Source organism: Neolamprologus multifasciatus, chromosome 9 (assembly GCF_963576455.1).
Source record: "Neolamprologus multifasciatus chromosome 9, fNeoMul1.2, whole genome shotgun sequence".
Classification (NCBI taxonomy): domain Eukaryota; kingdom Metazoa; phylum Chordata; class Actinopteri; order Cichliformes; family Cichlidae; genus Neolamprologus; species Neolamprologus multifasciatus.
Window position 1 is genome coordinate 9,594,511 of NC_140447.1, and position 22,141 is coordinate 9,616,651.

The window sequence follows — 22,141 nt, forward strand, 5'->3', positions numbered from 1 at the left end:
CACAGGCAGCAATGACTTCCTGTGTCTTTCAGTGGTGCATTTGAGTAATCTCACTCTATCAGTGAGCGTCCTCCTGTGACTGGCCAGCATGTCATGGAGTGGGTGGGAGGTCCAGCACTATCCTTATCTTGGACAACATCTGCCTCTCTGACACCAACTTAAGGGAGTCCAGCTTCGTCCCCACAACATTACTGGTCATGTTTATTGTGTTTGTTTTTCTGATCCTTCCAAGATATTATAGACTGTAGGATGTAGAATACAGCCTGTATTTATATGAGCTTGCCTTTATAACAAACAAAATTTACAAGAAATGGGAGGAAGAGGAAGGAAAGATTCACAGCAAAACAGTGAGAAGGTGGCTGAGGATATCTAAAAGAATAAAAAGAAAGAAATGACTCAATTAAAAGTAAGAAAAAAACAGAAAACCCATCTCTGCCTCCTACCACCTACACCCACTCCACTCCTTCTACCTTTTAGCTTAGAGATCTTAGAGAGATTGAAACTTATATTCTCATTCATCATTTTTTTAGGGTGTGCTAATTTATTTTTATTGTTTTTTTTATAAGCCTCAGCACCCTAAAGCACTTAGTTAGGAGAGGAACTTGCTCTGTTTACAGGAGAATGAATGCAATCTTTATTTAGCTACAGTATTACTATGTTATGGCATGTTATGTGAGGTGGTATTACATCTCAGGGTTGCCAAGAGGGGTTTTAACCCTTTAGTTGCCTAGCTAATTCATGCTGCCTTAAAGTGTCAGATTAAACTGCAGGTTAACTGAATTTCCATTTTAGTGCATGTGAACTGAAAGGAAAACTAAATGACTACAAATTCAAAAGCTTATAGGAAAATCCCCTATTCTCTTTTAAAAGACTGGTTGAGTGTTTGTTTTTGTAAATCCCTTTTTAATAATCATAAAAAAAACTACAGTATTTACAAATGCCTCAAAAGATCTCTCCACATTTGTCTTTTTCCTGTGCAGTTAGTTCTTAGTTAAGGAAATGTTTAAATACTTCTGTGACAACTGTAGTCCTCAATACAGCTTTCTCACAGAATGAACCAATCGAGTCCTACCGACATGCGTGTTGAAACGAGAGCATGCTCCCTCTCACAATATGTTTTACATATTGGGACCTGATAAAAAATGATTATGTCCTGACATTAATAACAACAACACATGACATTTATTTAACAAAAACGAAGTGCACTCCATGATCCAGCAGCTTGTAGCACCAAAAATTTAAGTACAGTAAAACGCGGTTCACCTTTTGTGCCCTTGCTGTTTCGCGGATTTTTTTTGTGCAATTTTGCATATTTTTTTTTTGTGTGTGTGTGTGTGTGTGTGTTTTTTTTTACAGCGCATTGTGTCCTGCGTCCTGATTGGCTGTAGACCACTGTCAATCAATTTTGTGCCATGTCTCTTGTACAGTACACAATGCATTCAGCTTGATTGCTAGCAGTGTGACTCTGAAGTGCTGTACTGTATGTTTGTAAGTTCGTAACAATATCGACGAAACATTTTGCACCTGCGGGTGCCTTTGGTTTCATTCTATAATACTGGACTTATTTTTCTATGAAAGTTTGAACTTTAAGAGTGTTTAAACAAGAGATGAAAGTGTGAAAATGTTCATGCCTGAAAAGTGTAAAAAGTGTGTAGTGAGGGGTTTTACAGCCTTAAACATCTATAATAACTGTAAAAAATAAAGTTGGCTACTTTGCGGATTTCACCTATCGTGGGTTATTTTTGGAAAGTAACTCCCGCGACAAATGAGGGCCCGCTGTACCAGCTTTAAATCTGTGTTCTGTTCATTGCATCAAGATAGGGATGTCAAACTCATTTTACATCGTGAGCCACGCATGTTGATCTTATGTGAAACTTCCTTTTCTGTCATTGTACAGACATTTAGCTACAATAAGACATTTAAATATAAAAAAGAAGTGTAATTTACACAGCATGTTTAGCTGCATGATAAAGAAACCCTGCTGTAGTAACTGAAATAAATCTGTCAGCATACAGTTAAAAGTCTGAAATGTATGCCCTCCTTCACATTTTCCAAAGCCACCCAAGGGGCCAGATTGAAGACTTTGGAGGGCCACTTCTGGCCCCCGGGCCTTATGTTTGACATCCCCCAAATTATGATGGAGGAGAATAATTTATTACATTTATTTGTTACTAGAAATTTATTATACATTATCTGCAGTCTAAAACGTGTATACACTATACACTACTATAATATACAGTAAGTAGGAAAACATGTTTCTGCATCAATCATGAGGATATAAATCCTCATGGAAATGTGTATACACACTGTGGTACTTAATCTAGTTAATAACCATGGTTACTAATTCACTTTTGCCGCCAGCTGCCAGTTCCTTTATTTAATTTGGGAAAAGACCGTCGGGAGCAACCACTGTGGGCCACACAGGGGAGTCAAAATCATTCCCAACCATTATAAACAACAATAAATATTCACATCTACACAACGTATAAAATCTTGTTAGCAAACAAGGTTACATGTCAAATTCTTTAATTAAGGTAGCAGGCATCAGTTTGCTAGTTGGGAACATCCAGTGTAACAATGTAGACTCTGAGCTTTGTCTCCTTTTATGTTATGATCACACAACAAATAAGGTGCCATTCGTTTATGCAACAAATATAGCATTTAATCAGCAAAGCCATGTGTGAAGATGCACGGAGTACACTGTGATTGTTTCCTGTTATTATGATTTATTATTAATTACATGCAGTGAACAAGCTGGAGGGTCTCAAATCACATGGAAAACACCTCAGTCACTCAGCTTGTTAGAGAAACTGTAGTTATTTACATAGATGTTGTGAAAAAGTCAACTGCACAACATTAAACTTGCTGTTTAAGGCCATTTGGGTGCTCTTTGTTAATTGTAGCAGAAACTGATTTCTGAGCGATTAAAAGGATAAGGTTGGCTTGCACACTTGTTCAAAGCCACTTCCTGTTTCCTTTCATCCTGACCACTGTGATGCTACACGTTAGGCAGCTGTCATGCAACCACTTGTTTAGAGCTTTTGCGAAAGGGTGACTGTTGCTCAACCACCCACACAGTGATGACATCATGGAGAAGAATCCCAAATTTTAGCCTGAGGAAGCATTTCCGTGGCCATAACGATGTCCTGTTGTGGATTTTATTTGTGAGCCATGCAAGCTGAAACTGATGGTCATTGTATACAAATATTAAATTATTATCATTTATTTATTGGTTAATGTATTTTTTTCTGATGGCATGTGATTTTAAATAGCATTAACTGCTTTTTCCAGTTGTTCCAGTTTACCATTGTAGATTTCACCTCAGAGTTGATTTGCTGCTTTCCAGTGTTCCAGAGTGAAGCAATCATTGATCTGTAAATCTCAAATGGTTTGCCCAACACTGATTGACACCCCTCTATGCACTGAATGTAGAAAGTGAGACAGACAGGAAGTGCATTGGAGATACTCGAGTACATTTAACCTGCTTAACTAGGACGGCTCAGGAACATTAAAAAGGTTAGGTGGTTTCAGCTTGTAGGCATTGAAGAAGGATGTGACTTGATCGGGAAGCTCTGCCAGCACGCTCTGCGCCAGGGCCACGCTGTTTCTCTGCAAACATAAATTTACAAGAATGAGAAGTCGGCTTGTTCAGCAGCACTCAGGTTTGCGCCTGTGTGCTGAGCAGAGGAAGGCTGGCTGTCTAAAGCCTCGGAGCTGCTGCCTACCTGGAAATTTCTGAAGGGCACAAACTGCACGATGTCTCTGGAGGCGACGACCCCGCTGGGCGCCTGCAGCAGTTTGTCATCGCTGTCCAGAAACTCCATGGCGCTGAAGTCTGCCCCGCCAACACCCACTATGATGACAGACATGGGCAGACGAGAGGCCTCCACGATAGCGGCACGTGTATGGTCCATGTCTGTGATCACTCCATCCGTGATGATAAGCAGCACAAAGTAATTCTGCACGATGACAGAAAAGTAGATCACAGAGTTGGGGATTAGATGGCACACATATATTCTGAAACACATATACTTGTATACACTATATACCAATGTTAAGCATTTGACCCATATACTCAAATTATTTGTGCTCATATACTTTGGTCAAGTATTATCTACATTTATATCATAAGTCTGCACTTTTTTGTATGAGCACCTGTTGATGCACAGTGGTTATTTTGGTTTGATTTATTAATTGGGACTAATGTTTAACTTTGACAGTTTTATGGCCTATTGAGAAAAGCTGTGACATATGGTTAGTCACTCTAAAAGTTCAAACTGTCCAAAGTTGTAGAAATCCCCAAGTGATACAAATTATATCTTAATTTGCAGGAAAAACGGCTCTTAAAGTCATAAAAATGTCAAGTGGATTAATTGTTTTTACTGTTAGGCCGGCATAAATCTGTCATAATGAGCCATAAAAATGTTGGATGCTAAACCAGGTGACCCTGAATCCTCCCTTAGTTATGCTGCAATAGACGTAGGCTGCCGGGGATTCCCATGATGCATTGAGTTTTTCCTTTCCAGTCACCTTTCTCACTCACTATGTGTTAATAGACCTCTCTGCACTGAATCATATCTGTTATTAACCTCTGTCTCTCTTCCACAGCATGTCTTTATCCTGTCTTCCTTCTCTCACCCCAACCGGTCGCAGCAGATGGCCCCGCCCCTCCCTGAGCCTGGTTCTGCCGGAGGTTTCTTCCTGTTAAAAAGGAGTTTTTCCTTCCTGCTGTTGCCAAAGTGCTTGCTCATAGGGGGTCATATGATTGTTGGGTTTTTCTCTGTATCTATGAAGCGCCTTGAGGCGACTTTTGTTGTGATTTGGCGCTATATAAATAAAATTGAATGGAATTGAAAATCTGAGAAGAAAGCCCAGAAAGTTAGACAAAGCAGGTGTTCATCAGGTGTATATCACAGAAGAAGCCAAGTTGTGTAAAGTAGTTAATTGTTGTAAAATAAAGATTTGGACACAGTTGGGAAATACATACAGTTTAGCATATTATGCAGATGAGAAAATAGAAGCTCGCACAACAATGTCATGGGAGCAAAACAGCAGAAGGATGATTAAAGTGTTTGTAAGCACTTCCTGCTTCCTTACTGAGGCCACGTGCTGCTGGAGAGCTTGTCTGGCGAAGCAGGCCACGTGGTTGATGATCGGGGAAAAGTTGGTGGGACCCCAGAGCTTCAGCTGAGGTAGACAGTGTCTGTAGGCATCCACCACGCCCTCTATGCCTATAGAGGCACACACATCCACAGGTACAGTGGTTCACCATTACAGCATCCATGGGCAACTTTCAAGAACCAAACACAGCTTTGTGAGAAGTTTAAACCTGCCTGAACAGAAGGGATTTGCTGGATTGAAATTGACAGGAAACTCATGGGACACCTGTAGGAGTAAAATCAACAAAAGCTTTAACTGTTCAAAAGAGCTGTGTTTGACATGTACATGACACAACATGGGGGCGAGGGGGGGGGGGGGTACATGAACGATAAGAAGCAAGCACAGTGTGTTTGTATAAGAATATACATATGCTATGTTGTAGTTGGAATTGATGCCTCACAGCAAGATGGTTCCTAGTTTGAGTCCTAGCTGGAGCCTTTCTGGGTGCACCCTGTCCCTGTACCTGGGTGGGTTTTCTCTGGGTACTCCAACTGCCTCCCACAGTCCAACAACATGCATGTTAGGTTAGTCAGTGAATCGAAATTGGTCATGGATGTCAGGCAGTGTGGTAAAAAATGGGAACTTCCAGTCTAAAGCGCTTTGAGTGATCAGTAAGATTGGAAGAGTTCATAAATGTCAGGTGAAATAAACATATAGTGTAAGCTGCATGCATATTTGACTGGCTTTGATTATAATGGAAGCCCTGAACAATTGGCCATTTAACCTAGCTGGTGCTAGCAAACTAGCAGGCGGGTTCCCCGAATGATCTGAAGCTAATGTAAAGTTAACCCAAGCAGATATCTTCCAAAAGCACAACTTTGAATATGAAAAGCTCTTTGTGGGACTCTCGCTCTATAGCTGTGAGCGGCCTATCTGGAGCTTCGCTTGTTCTCCTGCTGCAGATGCTGCAGTGATGTGTGGCCTCAGGTCTTTGGTACTCTTGGGGGCTGCGGATGGGGGGGCGTTATTCCAGCTTCCCACCCTCATTGTCACGTACATTTTGTGACAAAGACACTCACTCTCTTGCTCACATACTCTCCACATACTCTGCTGATTTGCACATCTGTACATCTTTGTATTTTTGTTCAGGCACTGTACTTGTGTTGTCTTACAGATGCAGAGGTCGACAGCAGTTCCTCCCCCCCCCCCCCCCCCCCCCCCCCCCCCCCCTTTCCCCTTCTGCTTCTTAGCTCGCCACCGTGCTGCCTATTTTACATATAATGTAATAACTGAAATAACACTCATAAAAAGGATCAAATAAACACATAAACGAAACATGTGAACAAGAGCCACAACCCAGCATAAAGATCATAATTCTGATTGCAAACGTTTACAGACACGTCAGGACACAGAATATAAAATAAAAAGAAAAAAGAAAAATAATAAAGAAGCTGATGTTACAAACTGCTGCATCAGCTCTAAAATGAGGGATCATTCAATTGTTCATCAGGCTCACAGCATCACGCCTTCTACTGCCGTGCCTCAGCAGCTGAGCTACACTCCACCACCCTACTGTTCATTGAGCATTACCAGTCAGAGCAAACTGCCTTTCATACACAACGGGACACTCAACAGCCCCAAAACCACACCATCATGTGAGAGCGCTCTGAATTCAGCAGTCACATCCAAGTAACGAGTGGAAATGCCGCAGCACTGGTCCTTTGAGACACTGCAAATTTCCAATGCTTTTCAATACCCAGAATTCCAGCCAAGAGAGAGAGGATGAACACAACAAAGCACCTTAATAACTCAGTGATATCGAAATAACAACTTTGTGTCACACATCATCAATGAGGCTGTTTCTTTAATGCATATTTCATACCTGCCAGGATGGAGGGAGCTGGGCTCCAAAACCAAACACAGGAAACATCTTCTTACTACACAGAGACAGAACAAACTCATGAGCTCATCGAGCGGTAGATCAGTGGGCCCAAAGTTTGAACAGAAACTAGTTCCAGGGAAAATGTTTAACAGTAAGTAGGTGATTATCAAGGATGCTGCCGTTAAAGATTTTTAATATTAACACTGTAAGTAGCAAAAAGGTTAATAATTTCTGGGGGGGTTTGGTGTAAGTTGGTGATAAGACTCTTTCATTCTGCTCAACTCTGGCTTAACATATTGTTTTTTCAGTATCTGTTTCTTCCTCTGATATCATTTCTTTCACTGAGACTTTAGATGGTGGGATAATGTGGGATGCTTGGGTTCACCTGTCGTAGTCCTGGATGACATTGCCCACTGACCAGATGGCTGCCAGGTACTCATTGTAGCCCTCTGGGCTGATGTAGTGGAGGGACTGAGGAGACCTCGGGTCCCCGTTAGAGCCTGTGAAGTCAATGGCGATCTGGACCGAGAGGATACGGGTCAACATACAGAGAGCTTTTCAGTCACCAGGTAAACGTCTGACATACTTCAAATGTATTCTGCAAGCTTCAGAGTGCCGTGCAATGTGACAATCAATTTAGAAATATTATAAATCTTACCAAACAATTTATTTACTTAAACAATAAAAATATTTCCACACTCACAGTGAAGTTGATTTGGCATCCACCCATGATATAATCCAGGAAGGTGTATTCCCTCACTATCTGTAAAAGTAAAGAGTACGCTAACAATGTGCAGCAATGCACAATGTACAGGAATCCAAAACAAACCTGGTGGGACATGTTGTAAAATCGAGGCAGAGTAACAGTTTTAATTCCTTACCTGGCACTGCCGGATGCAAACGACCCCGGAGTTTTTATAGCTTTTCTTCATTGACTTCTTGGGGTTAATACATTCGAATTCAGCCTGAAACGAGACCATGTTAATGTCAGTGTAACATAAACACTATAACACACAAGAGACACACACACAAAACATAAAGGGCCTCACCGGGGAGATGTGCGTCCCCGTTTGCATCTCTGCTAGTGTGGTTTTAAAGCTCCCAATGAGATCATGGGAGCCGCTGTTGTGATGGTCGTAACAGTCAACCTGAGGACGCAAAACAGGAAGATTTTTCTCTAACGGGGGATCACGTAAAAACTACTGCATGAAACGTTCGGATTATACAGGAGGAGAGAAAGAGTAAACCATGGTTGATGATGAAGTTCTTTGTCAGGGTGTGAAAATAACATCTTTTTTTAGACTGCTGCCAAAACCCCCACTAATCATTCACTATTTACAGTCAGTGACGAAGCGTCGTCATATTCTGAACACCTGACATTTGGAAAGAGTGCAAACAGTTATCAGTATAAATGCAAAAGCTAATGCAGTAAGTCAATGAGTAAACAAAGAGGAAGAAACCTCACATGGTGATGTCATGAATTGTGCACACATGCACGTAGCGCTTATCCAACTGGGTCACAAGCACTTCCTTTGTTTTATATGTTTGGGGGATTTGTAAGATAATAAGAGAATTGCAATTACAAGATTAGTTATTAGTCAGCAGTGTGGTCAATAAAGCCAATTCAAAAATTTTAAAAAGTGAGGGAGGGGGGTGAAATCCACTGTTTCACCCATTGGAGTGTTACTTAAGAGGTGCTTACAGGTTTTGTTAATTGGGTGCATTTTATTGTGCAGGTTCACTGAATAGAATTACCTTAATAGGCTTCTCCACATCTCCGCCACAAAGAGTTCGCAATGAGATGCGGAACGGCCTCCATATTGGATTCAGGTTGTTGTACACAACCTGCATAAACAGGTTACCGTGAGTAACGAGTCCACGGGAATTTAGTGCACGCCGATGAAGGACCTGATGGTAAATGTGTGTACCTCTGTCCTGTGAGCTAGCTGCCATCCAGTTTCTGTCTGCTTGTAGAATTCCAGGAAAGGGTCGGACCACCACAGATACTGACAAACCATTCCCAGTTAGTCATTCACAGAACTTAAATTTAACGAACTTTATTAAAAAACAATGAAGCAACTTTCATTACCTTTTTGTCCAGCCTGCGGGCAGACACTTCAAAGTTTGCTACCCTGGTGTCTGTGATTTCTTCAGCACAGATCTATCAAAAGGGAGAAAAACATAAAGATTTGTGCAGTTTTATACTAAGGTTCACAGTGGTTTTCTTTTATGTAAAAGATTAACATAACCTCAGCTATATACAAAAAAAATGAAGCCAATTTAAAAGTGCAATTGCATTCTTTCTGATGGCCAGCAGGGGGCAGCTTCTCTATTTTTAAATAGAAGTCTGATTGTACAGAAATCTATGAGAAAATCACACCATTTCTCCCTTCATGAATTACCTTAGAATATATTTTCCCAGTAGGTTTATGGTCTAAAATGATAGTTTTACTTCTTAATTATTACAACATGGTGTTCATTTTGTACACTATGGTTTCATTTATCACAAAACAGTAGACAAAGCAGGACAGTAACAGTCATATCCATCACTTGGTTAGAAATTGGCACAAGTAAACTGCAATTTTACACTTACAAACCCAGCCATGAGCCCTGACACTCATATTACACTACAGGAAGACAATCAATCAATACGAGGGTTCCACAGCATTTGTTCGTAGCTTGCTAAAATGACTAATTCTAGCAAAATATGAGCAAAATCAACCCTACAAGCTAAGCATATTCTTATTTTTACACACATAGATGCATACAGAAGGACAAACTGGAGAAACTAAGTTCACACAGACAAAAGAGTCAGCTCACTGTGATGGTTCCACGGCCTGCCGGCCTCCTGTCCTTCAGCAACAACGGCCGCGTCATCTGCTTATTAGAAACGACCTGGACACAAATGATGGAAACAACAAGGAGCGCTAAAGCAGTGGGCGAACGATCAGTGTTTAAAGAGCAACCTGATAAAGGGGAAACTTACCTGCCCGAGGGTGCATTCAAGCTCTCCAAGGAAATCATCGTCACTCAGGTCGTAGGTATCGTTGTCGATATCATACACGCAGAACTTCAGCCTCTGCACCGTCTCGAAATAGTAATCGATCACAAACCTCTTAGCAAACTTCGGATTCAGGCAGTTCAGGATCATCTCCGTGCGGCCAAACTAATTCACAAAGTAAAAACAGATGTGTAACGTAAGTCACATGACTTAGGTTAGAACATATTATTTAATGCCCGCCATAGATTTGCAGTCTTAACTGTTATATGCAAAAATCTCGTATCACTACCAATTACATACCTCATACCACTGAGAGTCTGATATGTTGATGTACAAAGCACACAGAGGGTCAGACTTGGAGAAGACGTCCATGTCCATTAGGTTTTCACAGGAGATGCTCAGCTCCACCTTAGTGGCACATTGGGTGGCTGTGGGCAGTGGGACTCCACCTGAGGCCATTGCAGCTGTTCCTGAAAAAGATAAACCACAGAAATCTCTTCAGAGCACTTCCATCTTCTCAAAATGCTCTCTTGACTTGTTACTACATATTACTCAATCTTCAGTCATGACTTTAGTCAGGTGGTAGTGGTGGTTGTCCAACGTAAGGCAGGCTCAGATGGTCAAACGCCACCACAACCAGGCCACTAAGTTCACACATAAATCACTGAATACTACGCCACCCGGTGGTATGTCCACAGCAATTTAAGAACAAGTACAGTCCGAGAGGCAGTGTGCCAAAAAATGATCGTCTGCCAATTTAAACTGCTATAAATAACTCGTTGGTCTATAATATGTGAAAGATATGTCAAATGTTCATGAATGATATCAAGTCATCTTGAGCCACAAACAACATTCCTGTCACAAGGTAGAAGCCGCAATTAGTTTTTGGCAGTGACTTTTTTTTTATACTTTCTTTTTATTGTTTTTCTTTAAACATTAGAGGGCAACAACAAAACAGAACATAAAAAGAAAAATAATAATGGTAGTGACCTTTATTTATCCAGTTAAAAAAAATCTTGTTGACATAAAAAATGTCTTCCTTTAAGAGTAATCTAGCCAAGAGGAAGCAGAAATTGCAACAAATATAACAATAGTTATGTAAACATATTTTAAGTGGACAAAAAGAACCGGATTGGTTATAATATAAGTACAATAACAGAGACTACCCCTTTGTAAACCCTGTTCACCGAAGTCTATTTACCAACATTCGTAAAGATATTAGACATAAAAAAACAACACAGAAACAAATCAGTTTTTTGGCAGGCGATCACTTTTTGGCACAGCATCTGGAAGCCGGAGCTTAGGCTACATAAACCCTTGATTTACACACAAAACTGCACACAAACATTTATGGATCTATCAGAAGTGCAGGAAAAGTCACGTTTAAAGGGATAGAAGTGAAAGTATGGGTGAGTTGTAACTGATCACGTGACTGTAATTTCAGAGCTTCTAGCGAAATGTTAGAAAACCGTCAATCAGTCAATCAATCAATCTTTACTGACAGACTTTATGTCGCAGTTAAAAATAAGTAAATAAATCAACTGTTCGTGTTTAAAAATCTGGATCTCTCTCTCTCTCTCTGTCTCTCTCACACACACACACACATATTTAATTTTGCTATGATGACTTTCCCCTAGATTTCTAGCTTTGTAGTACCACCACCAAATAATGTAAGTTGCCGTTACTCGAGCTAACACATGCATGCAGTGACAGTTAGGTGGAGCTCTAACAACCACACCACTTCTCCCTTTCACACTACGTTATCTTTTCATAATGCTTATTGGATCATTTACCTGTGTAGTTGTTGACAAATATACACTTTTTTTCTGCTTCTGCTCCTATATGAACGCGTAACGTTTATCTGACAGCAACAGCTGTGTTGGCGCACTGGGTGGAGCCCACATGTATGGGCTCAAAATGTGGTCATAAATATTTTGTACTTGTAAATTGGTTTTGTACTTGTAAAAAAGATTTGTATGTGTAAAGAAAATTTGTGTGTGCGTAAAAAAGATTTGTATGTGTAAAAAAAATTTGTGCGTGCGTAAAAAAGATTTGTATGTGTGAAAAAGATTTGTGCGTGTGTAAAAAAGATTTGTATGTGTAAAAAAAATTTGTGTGTGCGTAAAAAAGATTTGTATGTGTGAAAAAGATTTGTGCGTGCGTAAAAAAAGATTTGTGTGTGGACTTAGCCAAAAAAAACCCTGCAAGTTACAAGTACGAATTTTGACCCTATTTTTCTTCCTTTAAGCTGATTGGTCAATGTCATGTCAATCACAAATTAAACACTCCAATCAGAGAACAGATGGGTTTGGCTGTTGGGGGGGATGCTTTACGGACCTTCAGGTCCTGGAAGGGTTACACAGTTTGAAGATGGAGGACAGCGGTGGCGCTTCTGCTGCGCAGGTAAGCTTTAATTTATGGTTTACTGGAACAAGCTAATTGTCCAGACATATATTTTTGAATATCATGTTCGGTTACTACACTGTAATTTTTCACGGTGCCAAAAGCTAGCTTAAAAAGGGCTCTCAACATTAGCCCTAGTGTTGCATGTGTTCAAATAGTCTCCTGTGTAGCACGGTCTGTCTGCTTAAACATCAGCATCGTGGAGAATTATGTGTTTGGATTTAAGTTTAATCCCGATGAGATGTCGTTTTGGTAATAATTGGAAATGAAATGCTCTGACTTGACCTTAGCACTGGTCCCAGGTCACCCCAGAGTTTGTGTTAGAGTAATACTACAGTAATTACAGTATACAACAACTTTCAGCAGCTACTGAATGTTAGGGGACCTAGCTTAATTTTCAGTAGCTGCTAACGCGTTAACGAGCAAACCGCGCTAACGTGTTACACTGGTTAACGTCATTTTAAGGAGATTACCGCTGACAGCACAAATATATGTGCGTGTATAAAGTATTTGATTTCAATTTTCTTCTACTACTGTAACTATGGCTTAACAAGCTTCCTTAGTGTTCTTTTAAACTCTCACTCATGACTATTAGTTATACTGTTAACTATTTTAATATTAGGTTAATAAGGGAATAGGGATATATCGGGAAACCATATGGTATTGTTTAAATGAAGATGCAGATGTTCAATAACATATAAATATATTTTCAACAGGAGCCAAAGACTGCAATAGAGAAGGCTATACTGAGTCTTGTGGGAATTCTGTCAACTTCCCAGTCTGATATTAGGAGTGGAACTGCAACCACATCTGTTACTGCGACAGTGCCTCAGCAAACCCCAAGAGTGAGCACCCAAATAGAAATGCAAAGGTAAAAAGAAAAAGAAATTTGCCAGTAATGTTACTCCTTTCTTTTTTTTTTCTTTTTTCTTTTTTTTTTTGGGGGGGGGGGTGGGTGTAAGTCATCGTTTTATTTAAACAACCTGCTCTGCAAATTACCTATGCACTTGGATCCTCCTTAAACATCATTATGACATTTCACCTTAACAGCAATGCAGTACTTTTCCAATCAGATGAGTAGTCTTGCTTTAATTTGGAAGAAATTGGCAAAGTGTTTAATGCCTCAAATGTATAATCTTATTTACAGGTCATTTCCAGCAATGTTTCAAAGAAGGCAATCCAAAGGAAAGAGGCCTTTCCCAGCTCCTAGTAATGTGATACATGCAGTTCGCAACCTTCAGTTGCAATTCTGTCTTTTGCCTGATTCCACGACAAAAACCCCAAAGAATGAAATACGGCTTCTTCAAGCTGGACTTGGAAGGCGAACTCTCAGCATAGCTGACAATGCTGATCATGAAGAAGTACTTTTCTCAATTTTAGATGCCTTTATCTTGTCAAAAAAAATCAGGCGGTAAAGTAATGGTGTAATGTAAAATACCGTGTTTGCATATGCATGAATGACTTAAATAGTAATGGGCCCAAATGTGCCCTATGACTATTGAGTTATGTTAAACTTACCTAATTAACTTATGGTTGGTGTCAATGTGGAGCAGTGACAGAGGACCAGGAACACTGTATGTCCTTCTGACAACACATCCAAGATTTGCCATCCTTTCAAGGATTCCAGCGCTGTCAACACAACGCATGGAATCCCATACTCTGTTCCACTGCACCTTGTGGCCCAGTGCCCTGAGGCGTCCTTTAACCATTCTGTAGCCTAAAAAGGCATTCCATAGTGAAAGAATTACAACAGCACATTGGAAGGCACTTATAGTACAGTAAATCAAACTACTAACTAATCATGACATTCAGCTAGTGTTATTCATGTAAATATGAAAGGTTGCTAGCAAGAAAAATAAAATAGTCTTATTACAAGCATTATTTTTCACATGAATAACTAACCCAGATTTTTTGATTCCTGTTTTATGGCTGCAATTAAGTTGTCAAGTTCATCATCTGATAGTGAGCTGTAGGTTGCTGTTATTGAGAGGCCCCACTCTTCCATTCTTCGTCGGACTGTTTTCTGTGATATGCCCAAAAGCTTGGAGATACAAGGAATGGAGAGGTCCATCTTTATTAGATCTTTGAGGTGGTCTTTGGAAACATAGAGCTTTGGCCTCCCCCGTTCACCAGCTGAGCTGTCAACAACAATGGCAGACCTTCTTGTATCCATATCGGAATGGATGAGGCAGATGAGGTGGTGAAGAGCTTCAACTACCTAAAAAATGGTTGCATTAAAATATTTAGTTGGATGAAATCCTAGAATTCAGTTTTACCATCTTAGTAACATTATTCTAATCCCCAATCTTTATATTGAAACACAGAACAAAATTTCATCTTGGATTTAACAAAGCAATGGATGACAGGTGTATTTGTATAGCATAATTACTACACTGTAAAATTAACATTATAAGACACATAAGAATGGCATATATTGAAACAATTTTTAAAGGTAACCAAAACTAAATCAAATAAACCTACCAGTGATGGAACATTAATATGAGCAGAAAGAGAACAGACTAGAGTTGATGCGTTCACGCAGAGGAACTCAATATGATCAAGGTCCAAGGGCTGCTGTTGGTAGGACTGCACCAGCCTATTTTGAAGGTTTTGGAAAACATGTCTTCCTAAAGCCACCTGAAAGAAGAAAAGATTTATTGAATTACTGATATCACATGAAGTGCATTGAAGGAACAATAAAATGTCAAACTGCGTTAAACTCAATAAAACCAAATAATATTCTCATGAAATCTTTTTATTTTGATTAACTTTGTAATACAGTAAAGAAACTGAATTGCATTAAAAATTATTTTTAAATATGTTCTATCCTGTGCAACCTTGCTGTATTCAAAAAATTCAAACAACTTTAATAATGAAAAAAAAAATGAACCCACCAAAGAGTCACAGGGACATCCCAGGTTCTCTGTTCTGGAGGGAGATCGACCAAGGTCTACTTGATTTACAGTCACCTGTTAAGTAAAACAATCAGACAATTTTCAAAGATTTACACATTTCTCTATGGATGTATCATACACTCTCCTATTTCTCTCTCTGAAGTACCCCGTGGATGTTCCCATGATGACACAGATGACCCACAAATTTAGTATAGCACACTTCAAAACACATAACCCGATGCAGAAAGACACATGCAAAAGATGCAAAAGTCCCTAAACACATTTGACATCTGTTAGGGTTGAAAATTTAGTTTACAAAATTATTAAGTAAGGCTGTTTCATTATTTTTTTAAGATGTACACAATGCAAATGTGCTGCATATTGGCACTCCATGTTTGAAGGTTGAGAGCGCAATTCAGCGCTGTATTTGAAATATTGCAGGTACACCTAGAGTGCAGAGGGGGTTTTTGCAGCATGCTTACAAACACACGATAATGGTTAGATTAGTCTCTGGGTTAGGGTTGCTGAACAAGATGCGGTGAACTGGGCCTTAGAATCAGCATCTGTTTTCATTGCCCGTTTCAGCATTATCCTTTTTGGGAAGCTGGTTCACACAAAAGGCTGGCACTATAAACTTGTAATTTCAACTGCTGAAGCAAATTCAATATTTTTAAATCTTTTTCTCCATAATTCCTTCTTAAATTTTTGAACACGACACATCCAGCAAAGCAAATATCAACAGACATTAGCTTACTGATACCAGACAGACACTGCACTACAGTTACTACAGAAGCATTCTCGGTCAATCTGGTATTGTATAACAGAGTACTTCTTAATGTCACTGCCTATAAGCTGTCATAAATCCCAAAACGCTCACTGAAGCTAGGTCCCCTAACATTCAGTAGCTGCTGAAAGTTGTTGTATACTGTAATTACTGTAGTATTACTCTAACACAAACTCGGGGGTGACCTGGGACCAGTGCTAAGGTCAAGTCAGAGCATTTCATTTCCAATTATTACCAAAACGACATCTCATCGGGATTAAACTTAAATCCAAACACATAATTCTCCACGATGCTGATGTTTAAGCAGACAGACCGTGCTACACAGGAGACTATTTGAACACATGCAACACTAGGGCTAATGTTGAGAGCCCTTTTTAAGCTAGCTTTTGGCACCGTGAAAAATTACAGTGTAGTAACCGAACATGATATTCAAAAATATATGTCTGGACAATTAGCTTGTTCCAGTAAACCATAAATTAAAGCTTACCTGCGCAGCAGAAGCGCCACCGCTGTCCTCCATCTTCAAACTGTGTAACCCTTCCAGGACCTGAAGGTCCGTAAAGCATCCCCCCCAACAGCCAAACCCATCTGTTCTCTGATTGGATTGTTTAATTTGTGATTGACATGACATTGACCAATCAGCTTAAAGGAAGAAAAATAGGGTCAAAATTCGTACTTGTAACTTGCAGGGTTTTTTTTGGCTAAGTCCACACACAAATCTTTTTTACGCACGCACAAATCTTTTTCACACATACAAATCTTTTTTACGCACACACAAATCTTTTTCACACATACAAATCTTTTTTACGCACGCACAAATTTTTTTTACACATACAAATCTTTTTTACGCACACACAAATTTTTTTTTACACATACAAATCTTTTTTACGCACACACAAATTTTCTTTACACATACAAATCTTTTTTACAAGTACAAAACCAATTTACAAGTACAAAATATTTATGACCACATTTTGAGCCCATACACATGGCCCTGCCCAGTGTTCTGCTCGCTTCACAACTTAAACTAATTTTACAACTACTTTTATCTAAAGTTGAAGTTTTGTGTAAATGCCTGTTTGGTGTGTCTGCGTCACCTGGACAACATTATATTAACAAACACGCTGTTGTAACATTACTGTACGATAGGCGCTTCATATTATGCCGGAACGTTCTTCTGTTTTTGTTGTTTCTCTGTTTCTCGCCGACTCGATAACAAAGCGGCACAGCGTTGTCCGGGGTGCATTCAAGAAAAGTGTTTTGCAGCTGTGCTGAACGCCAATTTAAGCTGCTGTTGGTGAAGCGACCAGATACCATCTAGTTAAGAGCGCTGGAAGAGACCTTTCTCTGGACGGACTGTGAGTAGCTATTTATTTAGCTTATAGAAGAGCTGCTGTGTTGTTTTCAAACCAGTGTTGGCCAATAAACAGACACTTGATATGTCTAATTTTGAGCTGTTCTCAATCCAAACGACTGCGTCGTTTTGTCTAATAATATTCACAGAAGAGCTTTTCCGTTTTTGGTCACGACGAGAGCTTGTATTTTAGCGTTTTCTATAATACCTAGTAATGCTAAGGTAAAAGGCTAGCTTCTTAAACTTTTGAACACTCACTACTAACTGGAAGGATATCCTTGAATATTTATTTAATTCTGTTGTTTATTAAACTATAACTTTTCTGCTGACAAAACACCACTCGGTCGATTTTCAGAGACAAGATAATTAAAGGTTTGGGATTTAATACATACAGCAAATAATTTATACATGCTTTTATATATCCTGGTGAAGCATGAATAAAAGAGTCTTTCATGTTTTGTTTTTTTTTTTGTTTGTTTGTTTTGTTTTGTTTTTTCCACTGTAATTGTTTGAACATATAAAGAGAAAAATAGGCACATTTGCATTGGGTGGAATACATTTTTATTTTAAAGCAAGGATATTTTGTTCCGGCTTCAAAGTATTTACAAAACTGACTTTTATTTGCCCTAAAAATCCACGCTTTAGTCATTTATTTATTTATTTTGCAACGTGTTTAATTTGTGCTCTTGAACGCACCACCCGCCCGCTCCGGGGACACTACCCGAGAGGTTGTAAGCTTGTGTCAGTGTGATGAGTGATCACTGATAGTGTGGACCTGTGATAAGATGGCTGGGAGGATTATAACACGGTGTGTGAGCAGGGCTTTAGTGGAGTTTGGGTCTGGCGCAAACTGCGTAAAAAGCAGAGGGACGAACCGAAACTACTGGACTGCTCTACGAAGGACTTCCACCGCTCTGACTGTAAATAACGCTGCTTCATTCATTATCACACTGCTTTCTTTATCTTTATGCGAGCTCCGTGATTTGCGCTCAGGAAGGTCAGTGGTGCCACTTCCTCGGAGCTTCATATTTGATATATAGGTGAAGGGGCAACGGGTTTGTAAATGCCGTCAGAGCTGCTTATCCATGCAGGAAGAGAACTACCAGTACTGTATAGTAATGATGCTGCTATGCTTGTCAGCTGGCTGTATAATTAAACTGGATCTCAGCGTTAGTTTCACCTAGAACATCCTGTAACGTTCCCGTGTGGACTGAAGAATGCATTGACCCCACGGCTTCAGAGTCCAGCTCTGGGTTCAGGTTACTCAGGGTCAGCACAGACGCCAAGAATGACTTAGAATGGGAGACAGTCTGCTCTTGCCTAGTGCTTGCATTCACAAGTGTGTTTTTGTGTCACTTCCTCACTTGTGCACAGAGTGGACGGGCTGCATTCCTGTTGGGGCTCCCTGCGCTGTCGTGCCTCGGCTATGCAGCTTATCGCAAGGTGCAGAGTTCAGCTGTGGTCTGCGCTTTAGATAGAGGTAGGTGGCAATCTCAGATACGAACATGTGCTTTTTATTAGGTTTGATCTAGTGAATGTCAGCTGGGCTTTATGGCTGAACTGGTGGGTTTTGTGTCTGTCTAGGGGAGGTTTTGGAGCAGGCTGACTACCTGTACAGCTGTGCAGAGACAGAGAAACTCTACCAGCTGCTGGTGCAGTACAAAGACAGGTAAGGAGAGTTCAGAGGGTTTATTTATTCTATTTGATCTTTGTTTTGTTTTTTTGTCTTTGTGTGTGTTTTTGTAATACAACAACCAGATGCCACCAAAGCAAAGTGTTTTACCATCCACTGGGTGTAAAGTTATGGTTTTTGTTTTCATTCAGTCTGAATTTAGTTGGACAATAATGACTCTCTTTGTGTGTGTGTGTAGCAACGATGCAGAGTTCCTGTGGAGATTGGCCCGGGCTTCTCGGGACCTGTCCCTCCTGCCCAACATCGAGGCCGGGCGGAAGAAGCAGCTCACATTTGAGGCCTTTGAGTACGCCAAAAAGGCCCTGGAGAAAGATGACCTGTGCTCTGCAGCTCACAAGGTGAGATTGTGGTTTCTCCGAGGCCAACTCGACACTCACAGGATGTTGATTACGAGTTTTAACAGGTTTCTTTTCTTTTTTTTTTCTGCTCGTCACACAGTGGTACGGCATTTGTCTCAGCGACGTCGGTGATTATGAGGGTGTCAAGGTTAAAATTGGAAATTCGTACATCATCAGGGATCATCTAGAGGTGAGAGGACCTTAAGATGGAAGTCATGTGACCAAAATCGCAGCGTCATATTTAACATCTGAACACTGATTTTTTTTTTTTTTCTTTCCTCTTAGAGAGCCATCGAGCTCAACCCTAAAGACGCCACCTCCATACACATTTTGGGTTACTGGTGAGACTGCTTTTTGTTTTTGTGGGTGTTTTTTTTGCTTTTTAACACTGTGAGAGAAAGGAGGGCTCCCCTCTCTCAAACTAGCTCTGTGTGCTTGAACTCTCACACCTACGGGAGTGTTTCTTCCACAACTTCCAAGGGAGTGCAGCTGGAATTGGAGTAAATTTAGAAAAAAATAAGCAATGCAGTCGTGACTCTCTGCGGCCCAAGGAATGTAAAACGAAATAGATGTCGACTAAATGTGCTGGATGAAACTTTAAGATTAAAATCTTTACCATATGTTCATTTGGTAAAGCTGGATCAGTGTCTGGATTTCAACCAACATGATTAATAAGATAAATGACTAAAAAGCCCTTGAAGCAACTTTCTATGTGCAAATCCCAGAAAATATACACTGATCAGGCATAACATTACAACCACCCCCCTAATATTGCATTGGTCCCCTTTTTCTTTCAAAACAGTCCTGATTCGTCGAGGCATGGACTCCACTAGATGCCTGAAGGTGTGCTGGAGCATCTGCACCAAGATGTTAGCAACCAATCCTTAAAGTTCTCTAAATTGTGAGGTGGATTGGACTTGTTTGTCCATCACATCCCGCAATTACTTGATTGAATTGAGATCTGGGGAATTTAGAGGCCAAGCTTGGACCTCAAACTCATTGTTGTGCTCCTCGAATCATCCCTGAACCATTTTTGCTTTGAGGCAGGGTGCAGTATCCTGCTGAAAGAGGCCACAGCCATGAGGGAGTGCCGTTTGCATGAAAGGGTGTATATGTCTGCAACAAGGTGGTACAGTAAAGTAACATCCACATGGGTGGCACCTAACATATGCTGTCCTTTGTCTCTCAGGTGCTTTGCTTTTGCTGAGCTGCCGTGGTATCAGCGCAAGGTGGCAGCTGTAATATTCTCATCACCACCCGAGTCTACATACGAGGAGGTGAGGACCGCCCAGTCTGAATCTGACATCCTTTGCTTTCTTACTAGCTGCACAGTGAGTTTTGTTTTTCTGTGTCTTTCAGGCTTTGGCGTTTTTCCTAAAAGCTGAGGAAGGTAGAGTACTGTCACCAACACGATTCTTTAAAAATCACAGACAAACATGTGTCTGTGATTTTAAAAAAACAAACAAACAAAAAAAAAAAAAAAAGCAGTCAGCCGACAAACATTTGTCTCTCTTGTTTTTCCCAGTCGATCCAAACTTCTACAGCAAGAACCTGCTGATGCTCGGGAAGACTTATTTAGCCATGAAAGACAAGGAGAAAGCTCTGCTGTGGCTGACCAAAACAAAGGAATACCCTGCTCACACGCTGGAAGACAAAGAGGTACACACACACCCTGACTCCAGACTTATGATTTACTCTGTGTTTTTGTATATTTCAGTTTAACTGTATATCAGTGGGACTGTTTAACTTAATCAGTGCATGCCCCTCTTCCTCTGCAGGTCCACAAGGAAGCTGTGGATCTCCTGAAGAAGCTGGGATGAAGCTCGGTGAAACATGTTGCCCCTCTGGACCCTTAACAGCTGCTAACAAGACTGTTTCCTAAACTGCACTGTAAAATGTAATATTGTGTTTAATTAAAAATATTAAATAGGCTGAACTCAGTTTTTATCAATTTGTTATCAGAACTCGATTTAAATAAGTTACCAGTACTTTTTATGCAAAAATGCTGATAAACTCAATTTATTTGAGTTGTCTTAACTTAGAAACTAAGTAAGATGGAAGTTTTGCTTCTCAGTGCGGAAGGATGAAAGATGTGTTTTGAAAATGCCACGTGACTACCGTCCTTCTCCCTCTTGGATCAGTCCGCATGTTCATGGTGCATTTGTTATGGAATATGTTGAGCAAACCTGGAAAAGCGTCAGTTTTCATTGCTGTGAATCTTTACCTGATACACTGACTTGGTGAGTAAATGTTTACTCTTATTCAAACTGATTTTGTGGCTTCTCTTAGTTTAGCACCAGGTTTATAATCTTGCTAGCTAGTTAGTGTTAACCTAGGGTTGCTGCTGCCGCTGGGCTCATGTTACTTAAAAATTAACACCACAGCCTTAAAAACCTTACATAAAACTATGTCTGTGAAATTTTCTGTTGATTGTTTGAAATAAAAAAGTGAAATAAGAGCCCAGACAAAATTCTTCGGGAGGTGCAGCCGTTAGGGGTGGGGTGTGGGGGGTATTTTCAATCCATAGCCATAACCAGGGGCGATTTTAGCCCAGTTTTGGAGGTGCTTCAGCACCCCCAAAATGAATCAAAGCACCCCCAAAGATGTCTTACTTTTTTTGAAAATATTTGCTGTTTGTGGGACACACTACTAAAAGTATAAAAAGCATACAGTACTTAATTGAGATGGAACA

General features: G+C 40.2%; 2 protein-coding genes and 2 long non-coding RNA genes across 5 annotated transcripts; 2 read left to right on the forward strand and 2 right to left on the reverse strand.

The window, feature by feature from the left end:
* Positions 1-183: 183 nt before the first annotated feature.
* Positions 184-11,883, reverse strand: LOC146510996 (copine-3-like). Of its 2 annotated transcripts, XM_085172480.1 has the most exons (16): positions 11,777-11,883; positions 10,284-10,453; positions 9,969-10,148; positions 9,803-9,877; positions 9,072-9,143; positions 8,911-8,988; positions 8,738-8,827; positions 8,032-8,130; positions 7,864-7,947; positions 7,686-7,745; positions 7,368-7,501; positions 6,983-7,037; positions 5,334-5,385; positions 5,098-5,231; positions 3,726-3,959; positions 184-3,609 (listed from the first exon to the last, which is right to left on the reverse strand). In XM_085172480.1, exons 2-16 carry the CDS (start codon positions 10,440-10,442, stop codon positions 3,490-3,492), a joined length of 1,626 nt encoding a protein of 541 aa, XP_085028606.1. In that variant the 5' UTR covers positions 10,443-10,453; positions 11,777-11,883; the 3' UTR covers positions 184-3,489. The 2 variants fall into 2 exon arrangements, with proteins under 2 accessions (XP_085028606.1, XP_085028607.1); XM_085172481.1 differs by lacking the exon at positions 8,738-8,827.
* Positions 11,884-11,888: 5 nt separating this feature from the next.
* LOC146510997 (uncharacterized) lies at positions 11,889-13,781 on the forward strand. Its single transcript, XR_014876055.1, has 3 exons — positions 11,889-12,386; positions 13,103-13,257; positions 13,534-13,781. It is a non-coding gene; the product is annotated as an uncharacterized LOC146510997 (long non-coding RNA).
* A 20-nt stretch (positions 13,782-13,801) lies between these two features.
* LOC146510998 (uncharacterized) lies at positions 13,802-17,055 on the reverse strand. The gene is made up of 5 exons (XR_014876053.1): positions 16,552-17,055; positions 15,281-15,355; positions 14,864-15,023; positions 14,289-14,600; positions 13,802-14,103 (listed from the first exon to the last, which is right to left on the reverse strand). It is a non-coding gene; the product is annotated as an uncharacterized LOC146510998 (long non-coding RNA).
* Positions 17,056-18,116: 1,061 nt separating this feature from the next.
* rmdn1 (regulator of microtubule dynamics 1) lies at positions 18,117-21,385 on the forward strand. The gene is made up of 10 exons (XM_085172515.1): positions 18,117-18,338; positions 18,793-18,898; positions 19,003-19,087; positions 19,290-19,449; positions 19,550-19,639; positions 19,735-19,790; positions 20,639-20,726; positions 20,809-20,839; positions 20,975-21,108; positions 21,228-21,385. The coding sequence occupies exons 1-10, from the start codon at positions 18,204-18,206 to the stop codon at positions 21,267-21,269; spliced, it is 927 nt and encodes a 308-aa protein (XP_085028641.1). The 5' UTR covers positions 18,117-18,203; the 3' UTR covers positions 21,270-21,385.
* Positions 21,386-22,141: the final 756 nt, after the last annotated feature.